The 21,468-nt window shown below is 36.6% G+C and overlaps 1 protein-coding gene across 2 annotated transcripts in view; it reads left to right on the top strand.

Annotated features, from left to right (window-relative positions):
* Positions 1-18,734, top strand: part of LOC145680344 (mitotic spindle assembly checkpoint protein MAD1-like) — a 54,472-nt gene extending 35,738 nt beyond the window's left edge. The window contains exons 8-11 of one of the 2 annotated variants that reach the window (XM_081750736.1): positions 2,790-3,247; positions 8,158-8,336; positions 12,907-13,112; positions 18,293-18,734. In XM_081750736.1, the coding sequence (XP_081606862.1) occupies positions 2,790-3,247; positions 8,158-8,336; positions 12,907-13,112; positions 18,293-18,466 (1,017 nt within the window). In that variant the 3' untranslated portion in view covers positions 18,467-18,734. The remainder of the gene's footprint in view (positions 1-2,789; positions 3,248-8,157; positions 8,337-12,906; positions 13,113-18,292) is intronic. The other variant, XM_081750737.1, reaches the window with a different exon arrangement.
* The last annotated feature ends 2,734 nt before the right edge of the window (positions 18,735-21,468 follow it).

The following is a 21,468-nucleotide window of genomic DNA, read 5'->3' as shown; positions in this document are numbered from 1 at the left end:
CCTCTTTATTACTTCCGTCTTTTCTTCTATGCTCTGAATTCCATACTACTTCTTATTTTCTTCTTTCTTTTTTATAATTTCTTCTTTTCTCTTTCCTTTTATCTGTTCTATCTTATATCCATTACTCTTAAGTTGTTTATAGAACTTTTCCAAATCTTTCTTCCTTCCCTCTTCTTCGTAACGTATAGTTAAAACGTTAAAAGAGTAACAAAAAGCGTATAGTTATTAATATAATTCATTTTGTTCTGGTCAGAACTGTGTTTTAAATGTTATTAAAGATTGTTTAAAAAATCAATCTATATATATAGAAATGAAAGTTACTATGTGAGTTAATAACTCTTGAACCAGCCGACCGATCTCGATCAAATTTTCAACATTGATGAGGTTCGGGCATGGATTTTTTTTATCAGTTCACTTTAATGGTGCAACTTGGGAAAGGGAAGAGGGTATATATATATATATATATATATATATATATATATATATTTATATATGTTAAATGATCAAAAATGACCGATATTAGTGTCGAATCCGTAGTTTTCAGGGTCGCGGAGATGAACAATGTCACTTCCGATGACTTAAAATCCAAATTCAACCCCACAATTTGGGGAGAGGAGGGGGATATATATATATATATATATATATATATATATATATATATATATATATATATATATATATATATAAATGATCGGAATTGACCGATATTAGTGCCGAATCCATAGTTTTCAGGGTCGCTGAGATGAACGCTGTCACTTCCGATGTCTTAAAATCCAAATGGCACTTCCGATGACTTAATATCCAAATTCAGCCCCACAACTTGGGGAGGGAGAGGAATATATACAGGGTGTTTCAGGACAACACCGACTATGTTTGGGAGGTGATTCCTGACACCAAGATACGACGAAAACTATAGACCAACCTGGGTGCACAAATGCTTTGTTTCGGAGTTATAGGCTGTCTAAAACATGAAAAAATGAACTTTAAAGATTCATAGCTACGGAACCTACCGCAGTCGGGTCAAGAAATTATTTAGGAACTAGTATGTGTCCTGTCCAAATATCCATGTTCAGAATCCTGCAGTACCTGCAACAATTTGTATAGGTGTAGTTGGTGAGTACTTCAAATTATATGCTCGTATCAAAACTCCCTCTATAAAAATTGTTGCGTGAGTACCTTCGGATTCTGAAACATATATTTTTGCACAGAACACATATTAGTTTCTAAGTGAAGTCTTGACCCGACTACCTTAAGTCTCATAGTTTTGGAGCTATGCACCTTTAAAGTTCATTTTTTCATGTTTTCGGCAGCCTATAACTCCGAAAGGAAGCATTTGTGCACCCAGGTTGGTCTATGCTTTACGTTTTATCTTGGTGTCAGGAACCACCTCCCAAACGTTGTCGGTGTTTTGAAACACCTCAGGCAAATGAAGTGGCCTGCCTGTTCTTCAGACCTAAACCCCATCAAGCATGTTTGGGATGCTCTCGGTCGACGTATCACTGCACGTTTTCAAACCCCTAGGACACTTCAGAAACTCCGACAGGCACTCGTGCAAGAATGGGAGGCTATACCCCAGCAGCTGTTCGACTACCTGATCCAGAGTATGCCAACGCGTTGTGCGGCCTGTGTACGTGTGCATGGTGATCATATCCCATATTGATGTCGGGGTACATGCGCAGGAAACAGTGGCGTTGTGTAGCACATGTGTTTCTCAACTTATCACCAATACCGTGGATACCGTGGATATCACCAATACCGTGGTACCGATATGTTTCGTTTGTTCGTATGTTGTGTTCACTATGTGCCTATGCTGTTAGCGCCAGTTTTGTGTAGTGCCACGTTGTGTAGTACCACAATCTGCAATTACCCTTAATTTTTGAGCTTGAGTGTATATATATATATATATATATATATATATATATATATATATATATATATATATATTAGGGATGGGCAAAACCGGTTTTTATAAAAACCGAAACCCGAAAAACCTAACTTTCGGTTTTCTTCAAAACCGGTTCGGTTTTTCACCGAAACCGATTTCGGTTATCTCCAAAACCGGTTCAGTTTTCACCGAAACCAGTTTCGGTGAAAACTTATCGAAAACACATAAAACTATTTCTGTGGAAATGGATTCGGTTTCCGGGGAACAACGAAACACCATTCTGGTCAGAAATAGAACAAATTTTGAAAAAAAAAACGGAATCGGTTTTGAAGAAAACCGAAACCGGACCAGGTAAATAACCGAACCGGTTTTGGAGAAAACCGATAACCGGTTTCGGTGAAAAACCGAACCGGTTTTGAAGAAGGCCGAAACCGGTTTCGGTGAAAAACCGGTTTTTGTGCCCACCACAAATATATATATATATATATATATATATATATATATATATATATATATATATATATATATATATATATATATGTGTGTGTGTGTGTGTGTGTGTGTGTGTGTGTGTGTGTTTATAAAATGATCGAAAATGACCGATATTAGTGTCGAATCCATAGTTTTCAGGGTCGCTGAGATGAACAATGTCACTTCCGATGACTTAAAATCCAAATTCAACCTTGCAACTTGGGAAGGGAGATATATAAAAATGATCAAAAATGATCGATATCAGAAAGCGCTTCAGTAATGGTAAAAAGTAACAGTAACGTAACATATTACTAATTTTTCTAACGCGGCGATTGTAGCTGAAAATCTAGTACCATTTGAAGAATGCAATAGAAACCTTTTGGAAACGTACCATTACATTATTATTATAATATATTTTTTAATGTATTTACAGGAACGAGACAGTTACAGATCTCTGTTGGATGCATATGAGAAGGATTTGACGCTGTCTGGTGATATAACACTTCAGGGAAACGTGACAAGAATAGAGGTGCTGGAGAGAGCCAACGAAGGTTACCGAGAGTTATCTGAGAAGTTGGAAAAGGATTTGGACGAAGCGAAGCAGGCGCTGCGAGAGACGAAAGTGAATGAGACCAAACTGACCGAGAAGGTGAAGCTGTTGGAAACGGAGAATAAGTCCCTTCAACAGGAGCTCAAAGAGTTAGAAAAGAGTTTATTAGAAGCTCAATCGTCTACGCCGTCCGTCGATGCTAAATTGGAGGAAAAGTTAGCACAACTTGAACAAGAAAACGCAAAGCTAAAGACAGACAAAGAGGCTCTTGAAATTAATCTGGAACAGCGAGCTTTAAAAGGAGATTACAATCCTTTAACAACGAAAATTCTCCATTACAAGTAAGTAATTTTATATAGTCACACAAACTTTAAGTAATCCGTTTTAAAAAAAATATGTAAATTGTTATTTTTTAAATTTAATAATATAATTTTCCAGGAGTTATTTTTTTTAATTGGTAATTGTTAAAAGACTAACAATTAAAAAAATCGTAATCTTTAATTATTTCTTAAACTACATAAAATTGATATTCTAATAGTACTAATATTATAGTACTAATAATATTACTACCATAGTAGTAGTACTATGAAAATATAATTTATACTTAAGTATAATATTATGTCCGTGGTAGAAGTATACTTACTAACATACATGGTAAAAGTTAAATTTAAAAAGGAAAAGAATTTTCATTGATAAAGGGTTTGTTTTTCAATATTGTGAGATTTTAATTTAATTTTATATTATAAATTTTATATGAAAATACAAAACTCCTCATAAAAACCGATTAAGTTTCCGATGTTCCTAATTTTATCAATTAAATTGCATTATAAACTTTCACAAATCAAGATAGTTCTCGTTGTGTAGTAGTGAGAAACTGTTAATTTTAATTGTTTAATTTTGAAGTTAATCTTAGTTTTAACCATTACTTTACTGGCCTTAATTTTAAATTTAATCAATTATTTTTTCATAGCCTTACAAAGGTTTTTGATCTATGGTAAAGATTTCAAACTGCACTTACTTTAAGAGAAACCATATCGCCACCATCGATAGTGCTCTATTTGGTGGACCTGCATCTGGGCAATTGCCCGACAACGAAGTTTCCACTGTTAGAGACTGACACACAGTATAGTCCTGTCAAGCCTCAACTACTCGTCCCGACAGACTTTCCATACCCCTTCGAAGGTACGGGATCTCCTGTGAGACAAGGCTCGTTTCAGGAGGTCGAAAGCGCAAAAGTCCATCGGTGACGCATCAGGGGACTTCACTAGAATGTTTGTGAATGGAATGGTACGAATTCCAGTTTCTGCTGCCATTTGTTGGAAGAAGAGGCAGATTGAGCGAAATGTGTGACTTGACGTCTTTTCTTGATGCACCCACACACGATTCGTGTCTCTCCCGTAGAGATGGGGAATGTCATGGCGATAAATAGGTCTCAGAACGTTAGTCTGATAATGTTACGAATTCACCTTCGTATTTTTAGCTACAAAATGTATGGTCAGCTTGCCCTGGTATGAGTATCCAGCAATGATCATGAAACCTGTGCCAAAGTGTCTCGCACCTATTTGTGACAGTCATTCAGATAAACATATGTCTCGTCCGGTGTTAAACAAACTCCCATTTTTCACCGGCCAGGTACCGCTCATGCAGCTTTCGTCAGTTGGTGCGGGGTTTCTGGATGTGTTTTGGAAAGAGCTTATGAACACGCCTCTTCCGTCGCTTTACCAACCTCATATCGCGGTGAATGATGGTGTACACTGTCTTCAGTGATGTCTGTAGCCGGTTCGTGATATTCCTCTGTGTGAGTGGATTCTCCCTGATGACCAGAGCCCCGACTTTCCGAATTCTAGCTCGTGTGCGGCTAGTGGTAAGCCGGGGGTTAGCCTGTTTCTGCCCCACAGGAATCATCCCACGCGTCGTCTTATCTACCCCTTTCAATACCCGTGATATACCATTATTGGACACAGTGAATCCACGCTCCTTACACATTTTGATAATGATACTATAACTAGTTCACTCGGAAAGGGCAATTATGTAGCCCTCCCAATAAGCACTTATTTTCGGCAGCATTTGCCGCGATATGTACTTACCACACCTGTCACGCACAGCCAATGGTCCAAGGTTCCCACACGATTGGCAGCTTCCTTCTCTTCCCGCTTGGCGGTAATGCACAAGGTGTGTAATTTCGTTACCATAGATCGGAAACAACCTCTGTATTTTTAATGCTAATTCATTGGTTTCCCCACTATGCAGCCACGTTAAAAAATACATCCACCTTTCTGTAGAAACTTTCCACTTGCACCCTGTTGCTGCAGTGGACTTTGTAATTTGACTATCTTCTGTCGCAAAGTACACAAATGGATAATTTATAGAGTAATAAAGCCAAAAAGTTGTATTTTCTTTCTTAACTTCTGTAATGTGGTGTAACTATAATTTTACCCGTTTGCGTAAGTTAGTCTGTTGTTTGTCCAAATAGAAAGAAATACGATTATGGTTTTATTGTTTAAAGTAGTCCCTGTGTAACTTGGATAGGCTTCCTCAAAAACACAAGTGCTCAATTTAGATGTGTTTCATTGTATTTTGAGAGATAGAGTTGTTAAGAATAACTTCAAGAAGATGAAGAATACGCAGTTACGTTTGCACTTGAAATTGCACTTGCAAACTTGCGAAGTTTCTTGCAAAGGTTCTGTGAATAAATACCTCTTGTGTTCAATATCTTCTGAACAAGACTATACATTATACGACTGGCTCTGTAATTAATAAGTGACAGATGAAAAGATTATTTTCGTCAAAAGGCATGGAACGCGCTCCATCAGTTTGCCCATTTCGTAAAACTTGTAAGTGATTTTTCAAGTTGTAAATATTATGAACAGCGATACTAGGAGAGTTATAAAAAGGAACTGTAAATTTAAGCGTCTTACACGATTCTGATTTTATGTATATGCAATTGTAAATATGTACACTTCGTTTTCTGTGTTAAAGGTATGAGGAAAAGAAGTAGTCAATGAAGATTTTAAACTGCTTTATGAAAAAATTGTAATCCAGATGAATGCTGTTTTATAATTGTTGTTAGATATTGTTGGCAGGAAAGGCCACTAAATATTGCACATGCTGTTACATGTTATGGTTAAGATATAATCTTTTGCACATAGATACTCCCAGTTTCATTCTCATCATCACAGTCTCCTTTAGCCAACACACGACATAACCATGAGACGTAAAACTAAAATATTTCATTTCAAAAGAGAATAAGTGTCTGTATATGATTTATATAGATAAATGAGCATTCTCATTACTTGAATAAAACGAATTTGGATAGTCTTATGTTGAAAGATATAACTACGACTGTGTAAACCCTTTAAACTGTTGATCTCCAGCAATCACCCTGCCCAGTTTTCAACTAATTAATAATATTTAGTGTTTACGACTATTGTGCAAATTATTATCCATCAACGATGTCCATATGTTATTTAAATTTCCTCTGTCATATTTTAATTTTAGAATACACAGTTTGTCCAGTGGGAAAGATAACTGATTTTTGCCACGGAACCACTAGCGCTATCTGTGAAGAAGTATATGTATTTCGGAGTGACACATTTCAACTGTCTTTCTTCAAAATTGCAAAACGCTACCGGCGACAGTCGATGCGACGGGTCTTGGGATTGACACTGCCCGCTGAGTGTCGATCGGAAAGGGAACAATGTGTCAACATTAAATTCTATTTCCAATTGGGTAAAAGTGCAACAGAGACGTTTCAAATGATTATTCAAAGTGTTTACGGTAGTGATGCATTGAGCTAAAAGAATGTGACTTAATTTGTGTGCAAGATTTCGTAATGGTCGAGAGAGCATTGAAGGCGATCCATGACAAGGACCAGCAATGACTATGCGAACTGATGGAAACGTCTAGTGGCGAAAATTTACGCAAGGTTCTTTGTTAATCTGCAAGGCTCATCGGAGATCTCACTAGAATTTCGAAGTCCACTATCCATATCATTCTAGCTAAAAATTTGAACAAATTAAAGGTATATGCACGGATTGTACCACACATACTGTAACGAACAAAGATATTAGAGAGTAGAACACTGCAGAGATATGAAATAAGCAGCTGATGGATCCAAGATTCATTTCAAGCATCGTCACAGATGATGAAGCATATTGCTTTCAATATGAACCTCTAACAAAGCGTCAGAGCTCAAGAGCGAACGGGTTAAGGCTCTCAAAACCGAAAAAAGTAAACATCAAGAAGAGCCGAATCAAAACTCTGCTTACTGTTTCCGTCAATTCCAAACGCATCATCCACAAGAAATTCACTCCAGACGGTCACAGCGCTAATATTACGTGGGTGTTTTGCAACATCTATTGGGTAGAATTCGTAGAGTTCGAATTGAATATGGGCAACAAAGCTTATGGTCTCTGTTGTACGACAATACATCCCCCCACGCACAAGAACAGAATGGACGCCAGTTTGTGGCCAAAGAAGGGATCGTGGAGCTCCGTCACCTCCCCCATATTGTCCAGATTTGGCTTCATGCTACTTCTGACTATTTCCGAAATGGACATTGGCGTTGAAGAAAGGCGTTTCGATACCATTCAAGACATCCAAAAGGCTTCATCGCGATTTTGGTGGCAATTCCGAAACAGGAATACCAAGACTGCTTCACCAAGTTCTACGACTGCTTCAGTGCATGTATTGACTCACGAGTTGTCTGTCTATTGTAACCTACCAGTCCACAATGTCTAGTTTTTGAGTTCTTTTAAGTCACCTTTTCCGCTGAACAGACTGTAGTTGAAACCAGTTCTTGTTAATATGAATTCAGTTGTATTATTTGCGTCTGGATTAATTAATACTACGCACTAAGGTAGAAAATTAATTATTATTAAATTATGCTTAAGCATCTTCAGTCAAAACATTTAGCTTAGGGTATTTCCTTGTCAAATAATTGATAGCAGATCGCAGTTAACTGGTGTTTGAGAAAAACCCATACAGAAAAATGATCATGTTGCTTGTAGCTCAATTGATAAAGCATTCGGCAGGCAACAAACAAACTTCTTTTCGATTAATGTAGCTTAGTGTGATTGTTATCTCATCTAGTTCGTCAGTTTATTTATTATAGCTACTGCAGTGCTTATTCAGTTAATTGATCTAGATCGAATCTAGGACGCCAAATGCAGTCGACGTTTTCGTTTTTTAAAAAAAATACAGGACGCCTATAAGCTAAGAATATCAATGATTTTTTTGTATATAATTTCAGGTTTAATCCAGCGGCCATGGCTGAATCTGAGCGCGAAGGTGAAGTTGCGAGGCTTCTGGAGGAGAACGTGAAATTAAAAGAACGGATAAAAGTACTGCAACAACGAGGAGAGAGTGCGAACGTCACTCAGGAGGTGGAGAGGCGAGTAGAAGAGTGTGGAGGGGTCAAAGATGTTGAAGGTATGTACTTACTGTATTGTTTAAACTCAGATAGAGGTAATTATCTATATCTCGTTTTCCGTCGAACTTTGGTATGACAACTTCGTATGTGTTTATATAACTCCAATTTTATCACAAGCCGAGTAACAGTACTATAGTTAAATATTGCTGTAACGAATGCCAATGTAATGAATAGGGACCGGATGTTTAGACGTTAAAAACCTGGAAAATAGGCACTTAAAATGTAAAAAATAAGTAGTAAAATAGGCACAAAAATGTAACTTGAAATAGTGAAGATAAATACTCAGTACAATTAAAAAAAAATTCAAGTCATTGATAATGTTCACAGAATATAGAAACATATCTGTTTGTTAACATCTTCTTTTACTATATATATATAAAAACGAAGTTTGACGTGCATTATATGCATATTTGGTAAATACATCCTCGACAGCATTTTATCACTACACACAACAGTCCAAAGTTTTACAGCACTTTATTAGTACACATAACAGTCCAAGGTTTTTTGACATCTTATCACTACAAACAACACTTATATTTCTCGGAAGAGGCACAAACTTTTCTTGAAATACTAAATTATATATTTTTCTCCAATAAAGCCTTATTTTGAAGAAAATGCATAGAATAGGCAACGTTAGGCACTAAAGCAATTATTTATTTAGACAGAAATGGGCGAAGTAGGCAAAATAAAATTGGCTTAAATTAAAACTATAATCTCCATATAAACTTTAACACGTTATTTTTGATCATATCTTTAATATTAAAGAATAGGCATTTTGCATAACATCCGGTCTCTAATAATGAAATATTCAGAATTGGGAAATTATTGTTAGGTTCTTTCCTTCCTCTTTGTTTAATGTCTAATAAATAATTTCATTTTTACGAATTTGAACTTTCAGCATAACGAATGAAAATTTCGTCTTTTTGCCTATATTTAACGTTATTTATTTTTCAAAATATAATTGAAATTCATGCTTTTTTACGGGGGGGGGGGGGGGGGGAGTGATCAGAAAGTGAGGTTACAAAGCCTGCAGTGAAACGTGCATATATTATTTCATACAACCAATACAGCCAACAGATATTTTTCGAAATGGTCTCCATGTCGGTTGTGGCACTTGTCACATCGTGGGATGAATCTGGCAAAAATCCTGTCCTTAGGTGTTAAGCCACGTTGTAACGAAATGTTTCACCTCCTCGTCTGAAGCGAAGCGACGGCTTTCTAAGTGCTCCTTCAAGTGCGGGAACAGGTGAAAAGTCGCTTGGAGCGAGCTCCTTCTGTTGTCCTGAATCAGTTCCTTCACGCGAACTGTTGATGCCGTGCTAGGTCGACCACTGCACTCCTCGTCGGTGACGTTTTCTCTACCAGTTGTAAACTTTCGACACCAATCTGCAGCATGCTGACGAGACATTACAATCTCTTCGTAAACCTCTACTAGCTTCGAGTGAGTTTCAGCCCCAGCTACAAGTTTCACCCCAAGAAATTGAATAACTGAATGGACTTCTTCGCGAGACCAATTTTTCAAACGAGTCGCCATTTGTGTTTAGCTACAACTAGCGCCGTTTGCGGCAGATGGCTGAAACTCTGCACAGTTGCCCACTGCATATATTACAATTACCACACATTCCTCTTAACAGACGAAACTTCAAAAATATGGCCTTGTAACCTTACTTTTTGATTCTTTCTCGTATAATATATTGGTATTACGTTATTTTATTACTCAAATGATGTGGTAGCTATTTTTCACACATGTACACATCGACAAATTGAAAATAACCAGGGAGCGTTATTTCATTAAGTATTTTTTGCGCACCTTCCAGTACAAGAAATAAGAAACTAACTCGTCAAGGTTAATTCTCTTATAAAATATAAAATATTAGTTGTAATTATTAAGGATTTGTTTTTAATTATATATATATATATATATATATATATATATATATATCCTCATTTTAACGTAACGTTCCCTCTCAAGATTTGCACAACGAATGAATAAGTAGCTGAACTACTATTTCATACTGGTACAGTCCGCAGCAAAAAACCTGCAACATGAGCATGTAAGTTTATTGTTAAACGACGAAGTCTTTTGCTCCAAAATAAGTGTACAGGGAAGGACGCCGAGGTTTGTCCTCTCGTGATTCGCACCACTTAGACGTTATGCGCTGTTAGCCATAGTTTCACAATAAACTTACATGCTCATGTTGTTGGTGTTTTGCTGCGGACTGTACCTTTACATGCTTTGAAGTCATGTGAAGATTTTGCAGCGGATACAACAGCAGGCGGGTTCTTGAGAACTGATTTATTTCAGCACAACAAAGTTAACATTATAACAAGGTGTCCACCCATCTGGAAATCCGGGAAACTAAGAAATGTCAGGGAATTTGGAAATTTGCGGGAAAACCGGGAAATGTCAGGGAATTCAGTCAAAAAGTATGCAATGTTAGGGAATTTTGCAGTGCTTGCCGCTTTAGAAAAAAGAACAACAAAAAAAGTCAATTAAATTTAAATAATTTGAGCGAATATTTTGCGTTAAGTTGCGAGTCGGCTCTGTCGACGAAAGTTTTTGTCGAAATTACGGCGCAAGCGAGATTGACTGATGCAGCAGGGTGCCTAGGAGTTTGCATGCCTTGCTTCACTCCTCTCTGGAATATTATGATTGGTTTTTAGCCTCAGCATGTCGTCTGCTCTTTCGAATAACAGTTCGTTTCTAAGAAGGGAAGAGAACGGGTGAGATTATTTCTCCCTTGCTGGCGAGACACTTGAGCGCTGGTCACTCAAGGTCACTCCAACCCAGACATCACATCACATGTATACAGGTGCTGACGGCTTTTTAATAATAAATTAATTTCGGAGATCCCCAAAATTTTGTTTACTAGTATTTTTCTGTAGCTGTCTTGAGTCTAATATGTTATTAAATATGTAAATCTTCGAAGACTTGTGGACTAAATATGCAGACTATAGTTTTAAAAATACGGAATTAAAAAGGCCCCAATATATGGTATTAGGGATAAAATATTGTTACAACCGACCGATAGGAAGCATATTTTAATCTCAAGACTTATAACAAACCACAATAATATCTTAGAACTGTATTTGACTAACTTCTTAATGAATTTTAGGAATTGTCGCTAACTATATTGGCAGATTTTATCTTTTCATTTATTTACTTTATCAAATCAAATTAACGTAATACCTATTAGATACGTGCAAAAGTTCTACCGGTTTGCACAAGGTCGCTGGTGAAAGGTGTTTTGACCGAAGAGATGGCACTCCATGAGCTGGAATCGGTGGTCACGTCATCGAGAGAACAATACAACAGCAGCAGGCAGTGAGTATGTACTAGTGGCTCGTAACTGGAGAGTGTGTTATCCCGATCAAATGGAGACCAATAAGGAACACATCAGACATTGTTTACTGTATGAGTTCGATAAGGGCAGTAGTGCGGCCTTGGCCTGCCGGAACATTAGGCAAGTGTATGGTAAGTCACGATCAACCATGGTCTGGGCGTCCATCAGCGTTTTCCAAAGAGGATTTGGACCACGCCATAACAGTAAGTCCGAGGCCAACTGTAGAGGAATTAGCGGCAACCTTCCAGGTACACCTGACAACAGTGGAAAGAAGACTTGTGGTTCTGTTTCGTCACAAAGTTCGATCGTTGGGTTTCACATCAGCTGAGTGCAACTCAACGAGAGGGGTGAGTCACGATATGTGTTGCATTGCTTTCCCGGTAGAAATAGGATTCCTTCTTAACACGGATTGTCACCGGCGATGAGAAATGGGTTACGTACCGGAATGTGAAGCGTTGCAGGACTTTTTGTCGCGTTTCTGAACAGCCTCAATCGATATCCAAACAGGAATTTCATCCCAAGAAAGTATTGTTGAGTGTCTGGTGGGATGTTAAAGGAATCATTCATTGGGAAGCCCTGGAACCTAATCAAACTATTAATGCGGCCTTCTACTGTCAACAGCTGGAAAGACTGCAGGAATCATTGCGAAACGGCCAGGACTTGTCAATCGCCAAGGGGTTATCATCCAACATGATAATGCTAAGCCTCATACTGCTGCAATGACACATCAGAAGTTAATGGACCTTGGTTGGGAGGTTTTACCCCACCCGCCCCACTCCCCTGACTTGGCCCCCACAGAGTTCTACCTTTTTCGCACTGTGCAAAACGCCTTAGCTGAGAAGACCTTTGTTGACGTGGAGACTGTGAAAAGCGCGAGTTCTTCAATGCCAAACCAGCGGAGCTCTATTGGCGTGGGATTCATTTTCTACCGGAAAGATGGCAAGAGGTCATTGATCATGCTGGTGATTATACACAATCCTAGGTGAGTTACATTTTCTGTTCTTCGCATATCCATATGCACACCAAAATCGGGTAGAACTTATGCACGTATCTAATATTTTATGTTGTTTCCTTAGTTTATTTCCGCAGTATAATACTACAGTAGCTTTGAATTGTAAAAGTAAGTGCTGTATTTTTGCCTTCAGCTGTTCTTAACATGTTAGTAAGGTTTATTGTTAATTGTTGTTATTATTTATTTATTTATTTACTTGATTTATTTTTTAAGAATTACGCGAGAAAGTGAAAAATTATGAGTTGAAGCTTGACAGACAGAAAGAAGTATTCAAGAAGATAAGCAGAGAATGGAGAGAAGTGTGTTACATGCTGGTAGGCTACAGAATAGATGTACAAACTGGCCCTGGGGGTGTTAATAATAGGTATAAGTTGTCAAACATGTACGCAGAATCATCGCAGGACTATTTAATGTTTGAGGTGAGGATTAATTAAATTTTTAATAACTACTGTAAAGGTAAATGGTCAAGAAATATATGTCTTTCAAGTATCGCAGTGCCTATAATGTCAGAAATATATGTCGTCCCTTGTGTAGAATTCATACGCCACTGTTTTAGTAGCAGGTTTCGCAAACTCTGGATTGGGAGAAAGCTGTAGAGTGCTATTCTTACGCACGTTTGACTTCAATTGCATGGACTTTCTCATATGGAGAACTCTGAAGTTTGAGCTGTATGCTATGAAAATCCGGAATCTTGGTCCTCGCGAGAGGAGGATAATTGCAACATACTGAAGAAAATCGAAAGAAATAAGGTGAATTTTTAAGGTGTTGGGTAAAAAGTAGCAAGAGGGAAGAGCACTTACCTCGAAAATGAAGATAGTCAATAATGTTTTGTTGGTAAGCTTTGTCGTGATGTCAGGTTTTAGGATATAATAAAATTTTCAGGTTGGAAGTGGAAAGGAAGAGTCGGAAGGAAAATTCAATTGTTCACTTTGTGATTTGGCTTGTGGCAGGGCGAAATTTCCGGTCAAAAAATGATGACCAACTATGTTGATTTAGCGATAGGCATGTGGGCTTTACTTTCTTTCCAGCCACGATGGCTCAGTGATGAGGGCTCACCTCCAGTACATGGGGTCCCCGGTTCGATCCTAGCTCGCGTCAAGTGAGCTTTGTAGTGGAGAAATACAGCATGTGTGGGTTTTCTCGGATTTCTCCCGTTTCCTTCCACTTCCTTCATTTCACCATTTCATTCATGCTCACATCACCGTCTTCTTTAGCGTACACGGCATAATCGTGTGATGTAAAATTGAAAGATTTAATTTTATATTACTTTTTTTTTTTCAATAATAATAGCGACCAACCTCTCTGATCTGAGTATTGGGTTCAGATTTAAATTCGTGCCCTGGGGTACGGTGGATGGAGCTGTAAAAAGAATTATGCATATTTTAAGCTGAACAATTCACGATTATGCACCAAAGCTAAGGAAAACAGTGATGATGATGATGAATGAAATGGTGGATTAAGAAAGTGGAAGGAAACAGGAGAACCACGAGAAAACCCTGCGTACGCGCTGTTTGTCCACCACAAAACCACGCACTACAGATAAAGGCTGTATCGATGAGCCATCACGGCCTCAATTAATAGTTACTGTGTTTAGCAGATTATGTTATGAATGCAAAGTAAGCTGAATTAGTGTCGAGGATATCCGTACGTTCTATCTAAAGAGATTTTCAAGAGATAATTTTAAAGTTACAGCTGAAGAAGTTGGAATGCAAGGAGCGAAGACTCGTAAGAAACTTATATATGAATCAACAAATAAGTGTTAGAATAGGAGAAAAATGACAGAAGAGAGTTCAGTTGGAAGGGAAGTTCAACAGGGATGTTGCGTTTTGCCAACACAATTTAATATCAATCTAGGAGAGGTTAGTGAAGAATTAAAGACGGTATTTCGATAGGAGGTATAAGGATTATGTATATACAGTTTGCAGATAATATGGTGCTTCTGCGGGATCTCAAAAGAAAATTAATAAGATGTTAGAATACTTGAGGAAAAGCTGTAAAAAGTATGGGGTCAAAATTTACGTTAAAAAGATAAAAGCAATGGTGATTGGAACGAATCGGTCTGTACTAAAAATGAAAGTAAGGGGAGAAAGTAGGACAGTTGTGGCCCCCTCCAATTCCTCGTGACTAGGTAGAATAGGTGGTTAACTGAAAGCAAGTAGAAAAGATCTAATAATGAGAGTGTAATTGATATTTGAATGAAGAGTACAGGTCCTCACCTTACTAACCTATTCGCCAAATTTCATTAGCTAATCGGATTCAAATCAACATCTGAACAAAACTCTCATCATCATTAGAAAAAAAAAATCTAACGTGTACTAATGAGTTGTAGTGTAGAGTCAGGGCATATTGACCTATGAAATAAGGATAATATCATTACAGATGTTTTCGAGAAAATCACAATTTTTCTATCTTGATTTATTAGTAAACTACCGTTATTTGGAGAGTCTGATTATTTTTGGCTCCTATTCTTTCAGCGGTGTGGGAGCTAGGATTTTGCTTTACATGGATTTTTTGGACAGCCATTAAAAACTGTTCACTGTAGTCTTTTATTTTATCTCATTTACAGTTGGGTTTTCTTGCAAATAATTCTGTTCAGAAAACCAAGAAAATGTACTAAATTGTAATTGTATGCAGGAAGAAGTTCCTAGTGAACCATTTTCTTCATATCTTGCTCCCTTCTGAAGAACAATGATCACTGAACTTACATAGTATATACTAAAGACACTATTAACTCACTTACGTGGTGGCGTTGTGTTAAGTGTAATCCACTGCTATATTTAGTTTTCTTGTACGTTTCTGGAAACGTCTTCTGGCAGATATATATTCAGAACATCTTTACTGCTACTATTCTACATCTTACAAATTTCTTCTGTGTTCATAGAAAAACAAAATCATCATTATTTTCTTTTTACCATGAACCACTCTTTAGAAAGGAAAGAAACTGTAATTCGGAGAAATTGACATTTTTATATAATAATTGGTATCTATATTCCCTTTCCAATTCCTCGTCGAATTTCCAAAAATCCTTCAATAGTGGTACCTTACGTCACAAATCCTACCCTGTCCAAATTTCAAGCATAAGCGGTTTGGCGTGGGTGTTGGTCAGTCACTAACTCAGGACTTCTTTATATATATATATATATATATATATATATATATATCATATCTCCAGAAATAACACGTATCCTAAAAGGATATGGGACTGAGTACTTAAAACGTCCCCTCCTTCCTTGATAAAATTCTGCACCACTGATCCACAGCAGGTTAGCACTTGCAATTATATTTTCAGTGTGGCCATATGGGAATTATCAGAAATGTAAAAAGATGGGACAATAAATAACGAAATTTCTGCAGAAATTTTGGTGTCCAATTATAATGGTAGGGATTTCGATGTTTATTACCGTGTATAATACAGTCTTATTACTTATCGAGACTGCCTTTATCAGAGTTAAATTTTGGATCATTAATCCTAATAAAATAAAATTCATAGACTAGTCTTTGCAAAAGCGATGACGTCCCATGTAAAATTTTTACTGCTTTTATAGAATGTTTGGTTTCACCTAGGTGATTAGACAACCCTAAAACAGCTAATTTTTTTTATCTTTTTAATCCCTGATATGTTCCTTTATCCTAGTATCAATATTTCTTTTGGTCGTCCCTAGGGGAACCTGTTTACAGTCACAAAATAACTTTTATAACCTGTTAAAAATTGGTCAAGGATTTTTGGAAGATTTAATAACTACTTTATGACCATAAAGGATGAGATCCAGTTGCCTATTGAGACCACTTGTATAGATTGCTAATCCTTTACATTTCCATTTATTCAACATGGACTTGCTGAAATCACTTAGAGAACAATGTTTGTATAATCTTCCAGCTATTCTTCTTTGTCTTGTGACACTAATTTATAGACACTTCAGAAGAAATGAATATAAACATTCTATTTAGACCTACTTGAACCAGTTTTTTTTTTTTTTTTTTTTAATAATTTTTATTTATAAACAAATTACAAGTATTAGGATTCCTGTAGATGTTAGTATAGAATTTGTTATCGAACCTACTGATCGTCATATCGTTATTGTTGAGATTATGTAAGTGGTTGGAACGAAGTTGATAGAATACTCGAACAAGGCGTTACAAAGTATGATTATTTATTAGTATTAGTTGGAATTAAGATGGAAACGGAATGATTATGTAAGTTTGGAAGATAAGTAAGCCTATTAATTTTAGATAGTTTTTAAACTGTTGAATAAGTGTAGAGAAAGAAGGATCTGTTCAAGTATTTGAATAATAAAAGTTCATCTACACTGACGTGGTTAGATAATATGTGAGTATCTTGTCTAAAAGATAGAACCTTTCTATTCCAAGTGTGCTCCTGCTGGCGGTACTGTCGATGTGTTTTCTCGTACCTCTCTCGAAAGAGAAGGGACACGTTTGTATGCCCGAGGTTTTTCAGTAGTTGGATACGGGCAGGGTTGCCGCATTGAACTATTTCACGGGCTTCACTGTGCACTGTGTTGCCTACCAAACCAAACGACTGAATGACAAACTGGCAACACAGGTCATTCATTTCATTCCCCAAAGCAAAGGGAAAGTTTCCTCCGTATGAGGGCTGTGGGAGTGGGGCCGAAATATGTTTCACATATTTTCCGAGGGCACACTTGAAATAGAAATGCTCTAGTTTTTATAGCCAATACTCTAGTTTGGCTTTTTTTTTTTTTTTTATAGAAATGCTCTAGTTTTTCCTAGTAGTAAGCACCTTCCTTTCCAAGATAAAACCTAAGTCTAAGAAAGTTGTCATTTTAGACAAACCCAGTTGGTTAACAATTGCTATCTTTTAACTCGGAAGGAAATTTTATTTTGAGATGTATCGAATGTAACTCAAAGGGAAAGTCTGTAAATCTTCATCCTTTTTGTAGCTAAAATGAAAATCTTCAACATGTCAGTAATATTCAACATATTTAAATTGTTATAACCGTAGGTGTTCATTTTACTCCGGCTTCACTCACCCTTGCCTCGCATTGGCAGTTGGTCGTCGCCCTCTTTCACCTTCGCCATCGCGAAGGAAGTTGTCCATTGGCCTCGCTCGCCCTCGCGTCATTGTAGGTGAGGAAATTTGAGGGTGAGATACCCTCGAGAGGGCCACCCTCGTGATGATGAACACCTCTGGTTATAACAGTAAAATTTGTTTTTCGAAATAATTAAGAACTATATTAGCTAGGAGTGATGAAAGGACTATCCATGTCTAGACCTTCTGCCTGTTTATATATATATATATATATATATATATATATATATATATATATATATATATATATATATATATATATATATATATAATTTGAAAGAAGAATTAATTTATTTGTAAAAACACACCTCTAATAGTTTTGTAATCTTATCCAAGTCATATTTATTTTCTTGAAGCCATGTTGAGTACACTGAATAGTTATTCCTGGGAACTCATTTAGAATAGAAAGTGAGTATAATTGATTGTTGCACCGCAGTTAACGATAAATAGTCACCAAAAAATTTCATTAAGCCAGCCCTTTTAAGATATTGTATGTAATTGTTGATTATTTTGTTCCTTTGTTTGTTTTAGTATGTGAATGGCGAGTTGAAGTTTTTGGAAACGCCATACTCAAGAACCCTTGAGAATATGATTGATCTCCATCTTCATCACCAACATTCGATCCCAGTGTTCCTCAGTAGCATCACATTAGATTTATTCTCTCGTCAGTCTATGAGTATGTCGGAGCCAATAACAATCGACTGACGAGGAAAAAAAAAAACGTTCATTTTGTGAATATTTCTTTTACTGTGAATAACTATTAACGAGTGCTTATCAGAAGGTGAAGTGATACATTCATTAGATCACCAGTATTTTTTATTTTGTTATACAGTGCTGTAGAAAACGAGACTTGATGTATACTGTACATAACGAATTCATATAAGAATGAAAAACCTGTGATAATTTTTTTCTTTGTATTCATTAGTTGTAATTATAATTTGTGTTTGGTAAGAAATAAATGGCCAAGGCACTATTGTTGTTTTCATTTCTTAATTCTAGTAAATATTTTCCAGGTGGCTAGTCTTAACACAGTCATTAATAAGTAATTCCTAGCCTCGTGTACCTGATATTTCCCTTCGTGAACCCTTCATACTTCACGCCTCCTACTCCTCCTCGCCACTCATTGGTCTGAACTCTTCTGGAATTTCAGATGCAGCATTGAATACTCAAATCAATAATAATAATAATAATAATATAATCATTATTACCTCACTAATTTATGTATATTTCCAGCAAAACTTCTGCATATCATGGTAATGCAGTATTATTTTTACCAGGTTTGTTCTTTAAACCAAAGTTCCTACTTAATAATTATTTTGTGTTATACGGTATTTGATATAATGTCCCTTTGTTGCAACATTCGGAATATTTGTAATTACCAATGTAGTTTATTTCTGTGAGTAGCTTGTGCTCTACCTCCTCCAGGTTGAGAACCACTGTTATTAATTATTTAAAGATATAAGTTGACCCATGTTTATGATATAATTTGTAAATGTACTCTCTTATTTATTGCACCTAATATTTAATGTACTACTGTTTTGGTAGCCCTAGACACCTTCGTTAGCGCATCCAAGCAACTCACGTGCAACTCTTCTCACTTAGAATTTCCTCTTGCATTATATTATGAATATGATAGTTTAAATTCGTCGCACTAGAACCTTCTTTTGAAAGAGTTGTTGCTGTTAAAAAGGATTATAAAATTTTGTGGTATTTTGTAGAAAGTTTTGTCCACTTCTAACAGACACTTTTGTGTGAAAATTGAAATCTTCGACGATTATGCACTTCTTTAACTTGTAGTATTGTTCAACACATATAACTGTTTATACTATATAGTAAATACTTAGCCAACTTACTAAAGAATTGCCACTTTAACTGGTGTTTTTGAATGTTTTTCCCTTATATACAGGGTGTAAAGGAAGTATACCGATAAACAGTAAGAGGTGTAAGAAAAAAGTTGATGTGAGCATGTGAAGAAAAATGCATACTATCGGAGTAGGGCCGAGCCCCTCGTGTCTGTGTAAATGGCGTACGTGCCTTGGTGTTGGAGACCTTGGTTCGATTCCCGGCGGAAGCTCATGAGGTTCGGATCCCATGTTAAGCTGTAACTCCACGTCTCATATAGCCTCACTGTTAAAAAGGGATGATAAACTCAAATCAAATCCAGAATCAGAATAAGACCGTTCAAAGCATCAAGAAATAATTGCTGCACGCATTATTCCGAGCAAGAAGCCACGAAGCTGGCTGTCCGTAACATTTCCGACATCAGCCGATATATTTCGTGTTCCAGCTCTACTTTTTTTTTTCTTTCTTTCTTTAGACCTATGTTTAAATCCGAACATCTGTGTGAGTTATGCCATGATGAATTCATTGCATGCCCACTACACATTTGTGAAATAAGAATTTTTCCGTCCTTTATACTATGCATCATCAATGCGTAACTCATCGTGTTCAAAATCACTCTTACTGTAATGACTTTTTTTTCCCTCGCTTTCCTATCTCTGAAAATGCGCTTTTTTTTTTTCGCGCCAAATACTGTAGCGTTCTTAGATTTGTAAAACTGAACAATAAGTTGGTATTGTAAGTTTTCATTTACCAGTAGTTTTGAAATATGTAATCTGACGTAGTGCCACTTGAGAAAAAAAAGAACTATGCTGGGTTGGCAACACTTAATCTGGTGGTATTGGAGAATATGTCAAACAATGTCTTCCTGTTGATATTTTTATCGTACAAAATTTGAGCATTTTCCATTTATTGCTTTAAAAGATAAAAGGGGGTGTCGCGAAAAAAGGTCCACCCTCTGCATAAGTCATTGTAATGTAAATTTTGAATACTCAGAAATTTTGTGATTGAAAACAGTGTACCTATCCATCACGACTCGGGAAGTTATTAGACGAATAACTAACACTTTCTGACCAAAGCTTAATACACTTATTTATTGAAACTAACATGAAACGCTACAGTTTCGACAACTTATCGTTGTCTTCATCAGAGATTGTGTGTCTGATAAATACAACAATAAGTTGTGGAACTAACACTTCAATTTAGTTTTAACAAAATGACTGTATTAAGCTGTGGTTAGAAAGTGTTAGTTATTCGTGAAAAAAATAACTGTGAATGTAGAGAAATGAAATTGTGGGTGTTAATATGTAGTGTTTCACTATGCATTAGAAGATGAAAAGAACGTGAAACTAAATGATGTGAAGTCGAAAAATTGCTTTATTATTTCTCAAAATCTTTTAAGTATACAAAGTAAATCTCGCGGTCGATAGTTAACATTATGAACTCGAGGTTTTCTGAAACCAATGTAAACATCGGTTATATACAGAAGCTTATCAAATTAATGGAAACACCTTAAGTTGGAACCATGACAGATGTTTGGGTCAGGCGGCGATCATAACTCCGGGTTGTTGTGTTAGGGCGACATAAGAACTCTGAACGATATAAGAAACAATAGAGCGACAGTGTGCAATGAACTCATCAGACGATATTAGTATAAAATGAACGACCTCTGTATTTCTAAAGAGGGCAAATTGTTGACGTTTGATTATGTTATGCGACGTTAATGAGAGTGACAAATGAGTTGGGTGTGTCGCGAGAGACTTTGTCCAAGAAAGAAAGAAAAAAAAGGTAGTAACAGTGGTCAGAAAGAAACACTCAGGGATAGAGTTCTGTGGAGCATTACAGCGGATTGTCATGCCGAACTGTCT

This window comes from Thermobia domestica, chromosome 3 (genome assembly GCF_964235325.1).
Source record: "Thermobia domestica chromosome 3, izTheDome1.hap1.1, whole genome shotgun sequence".
In the NCBI taxonomy this organism is placed as follows: Eukaryota; Metazoa; Arthropoda; class Insecta; order Zygentoma; family Lepismatidae; genus Thermobia; species Thermobia domestica.
This window is presented reverse-complemented; position numbering and strand designations above follow the sequence as displayed.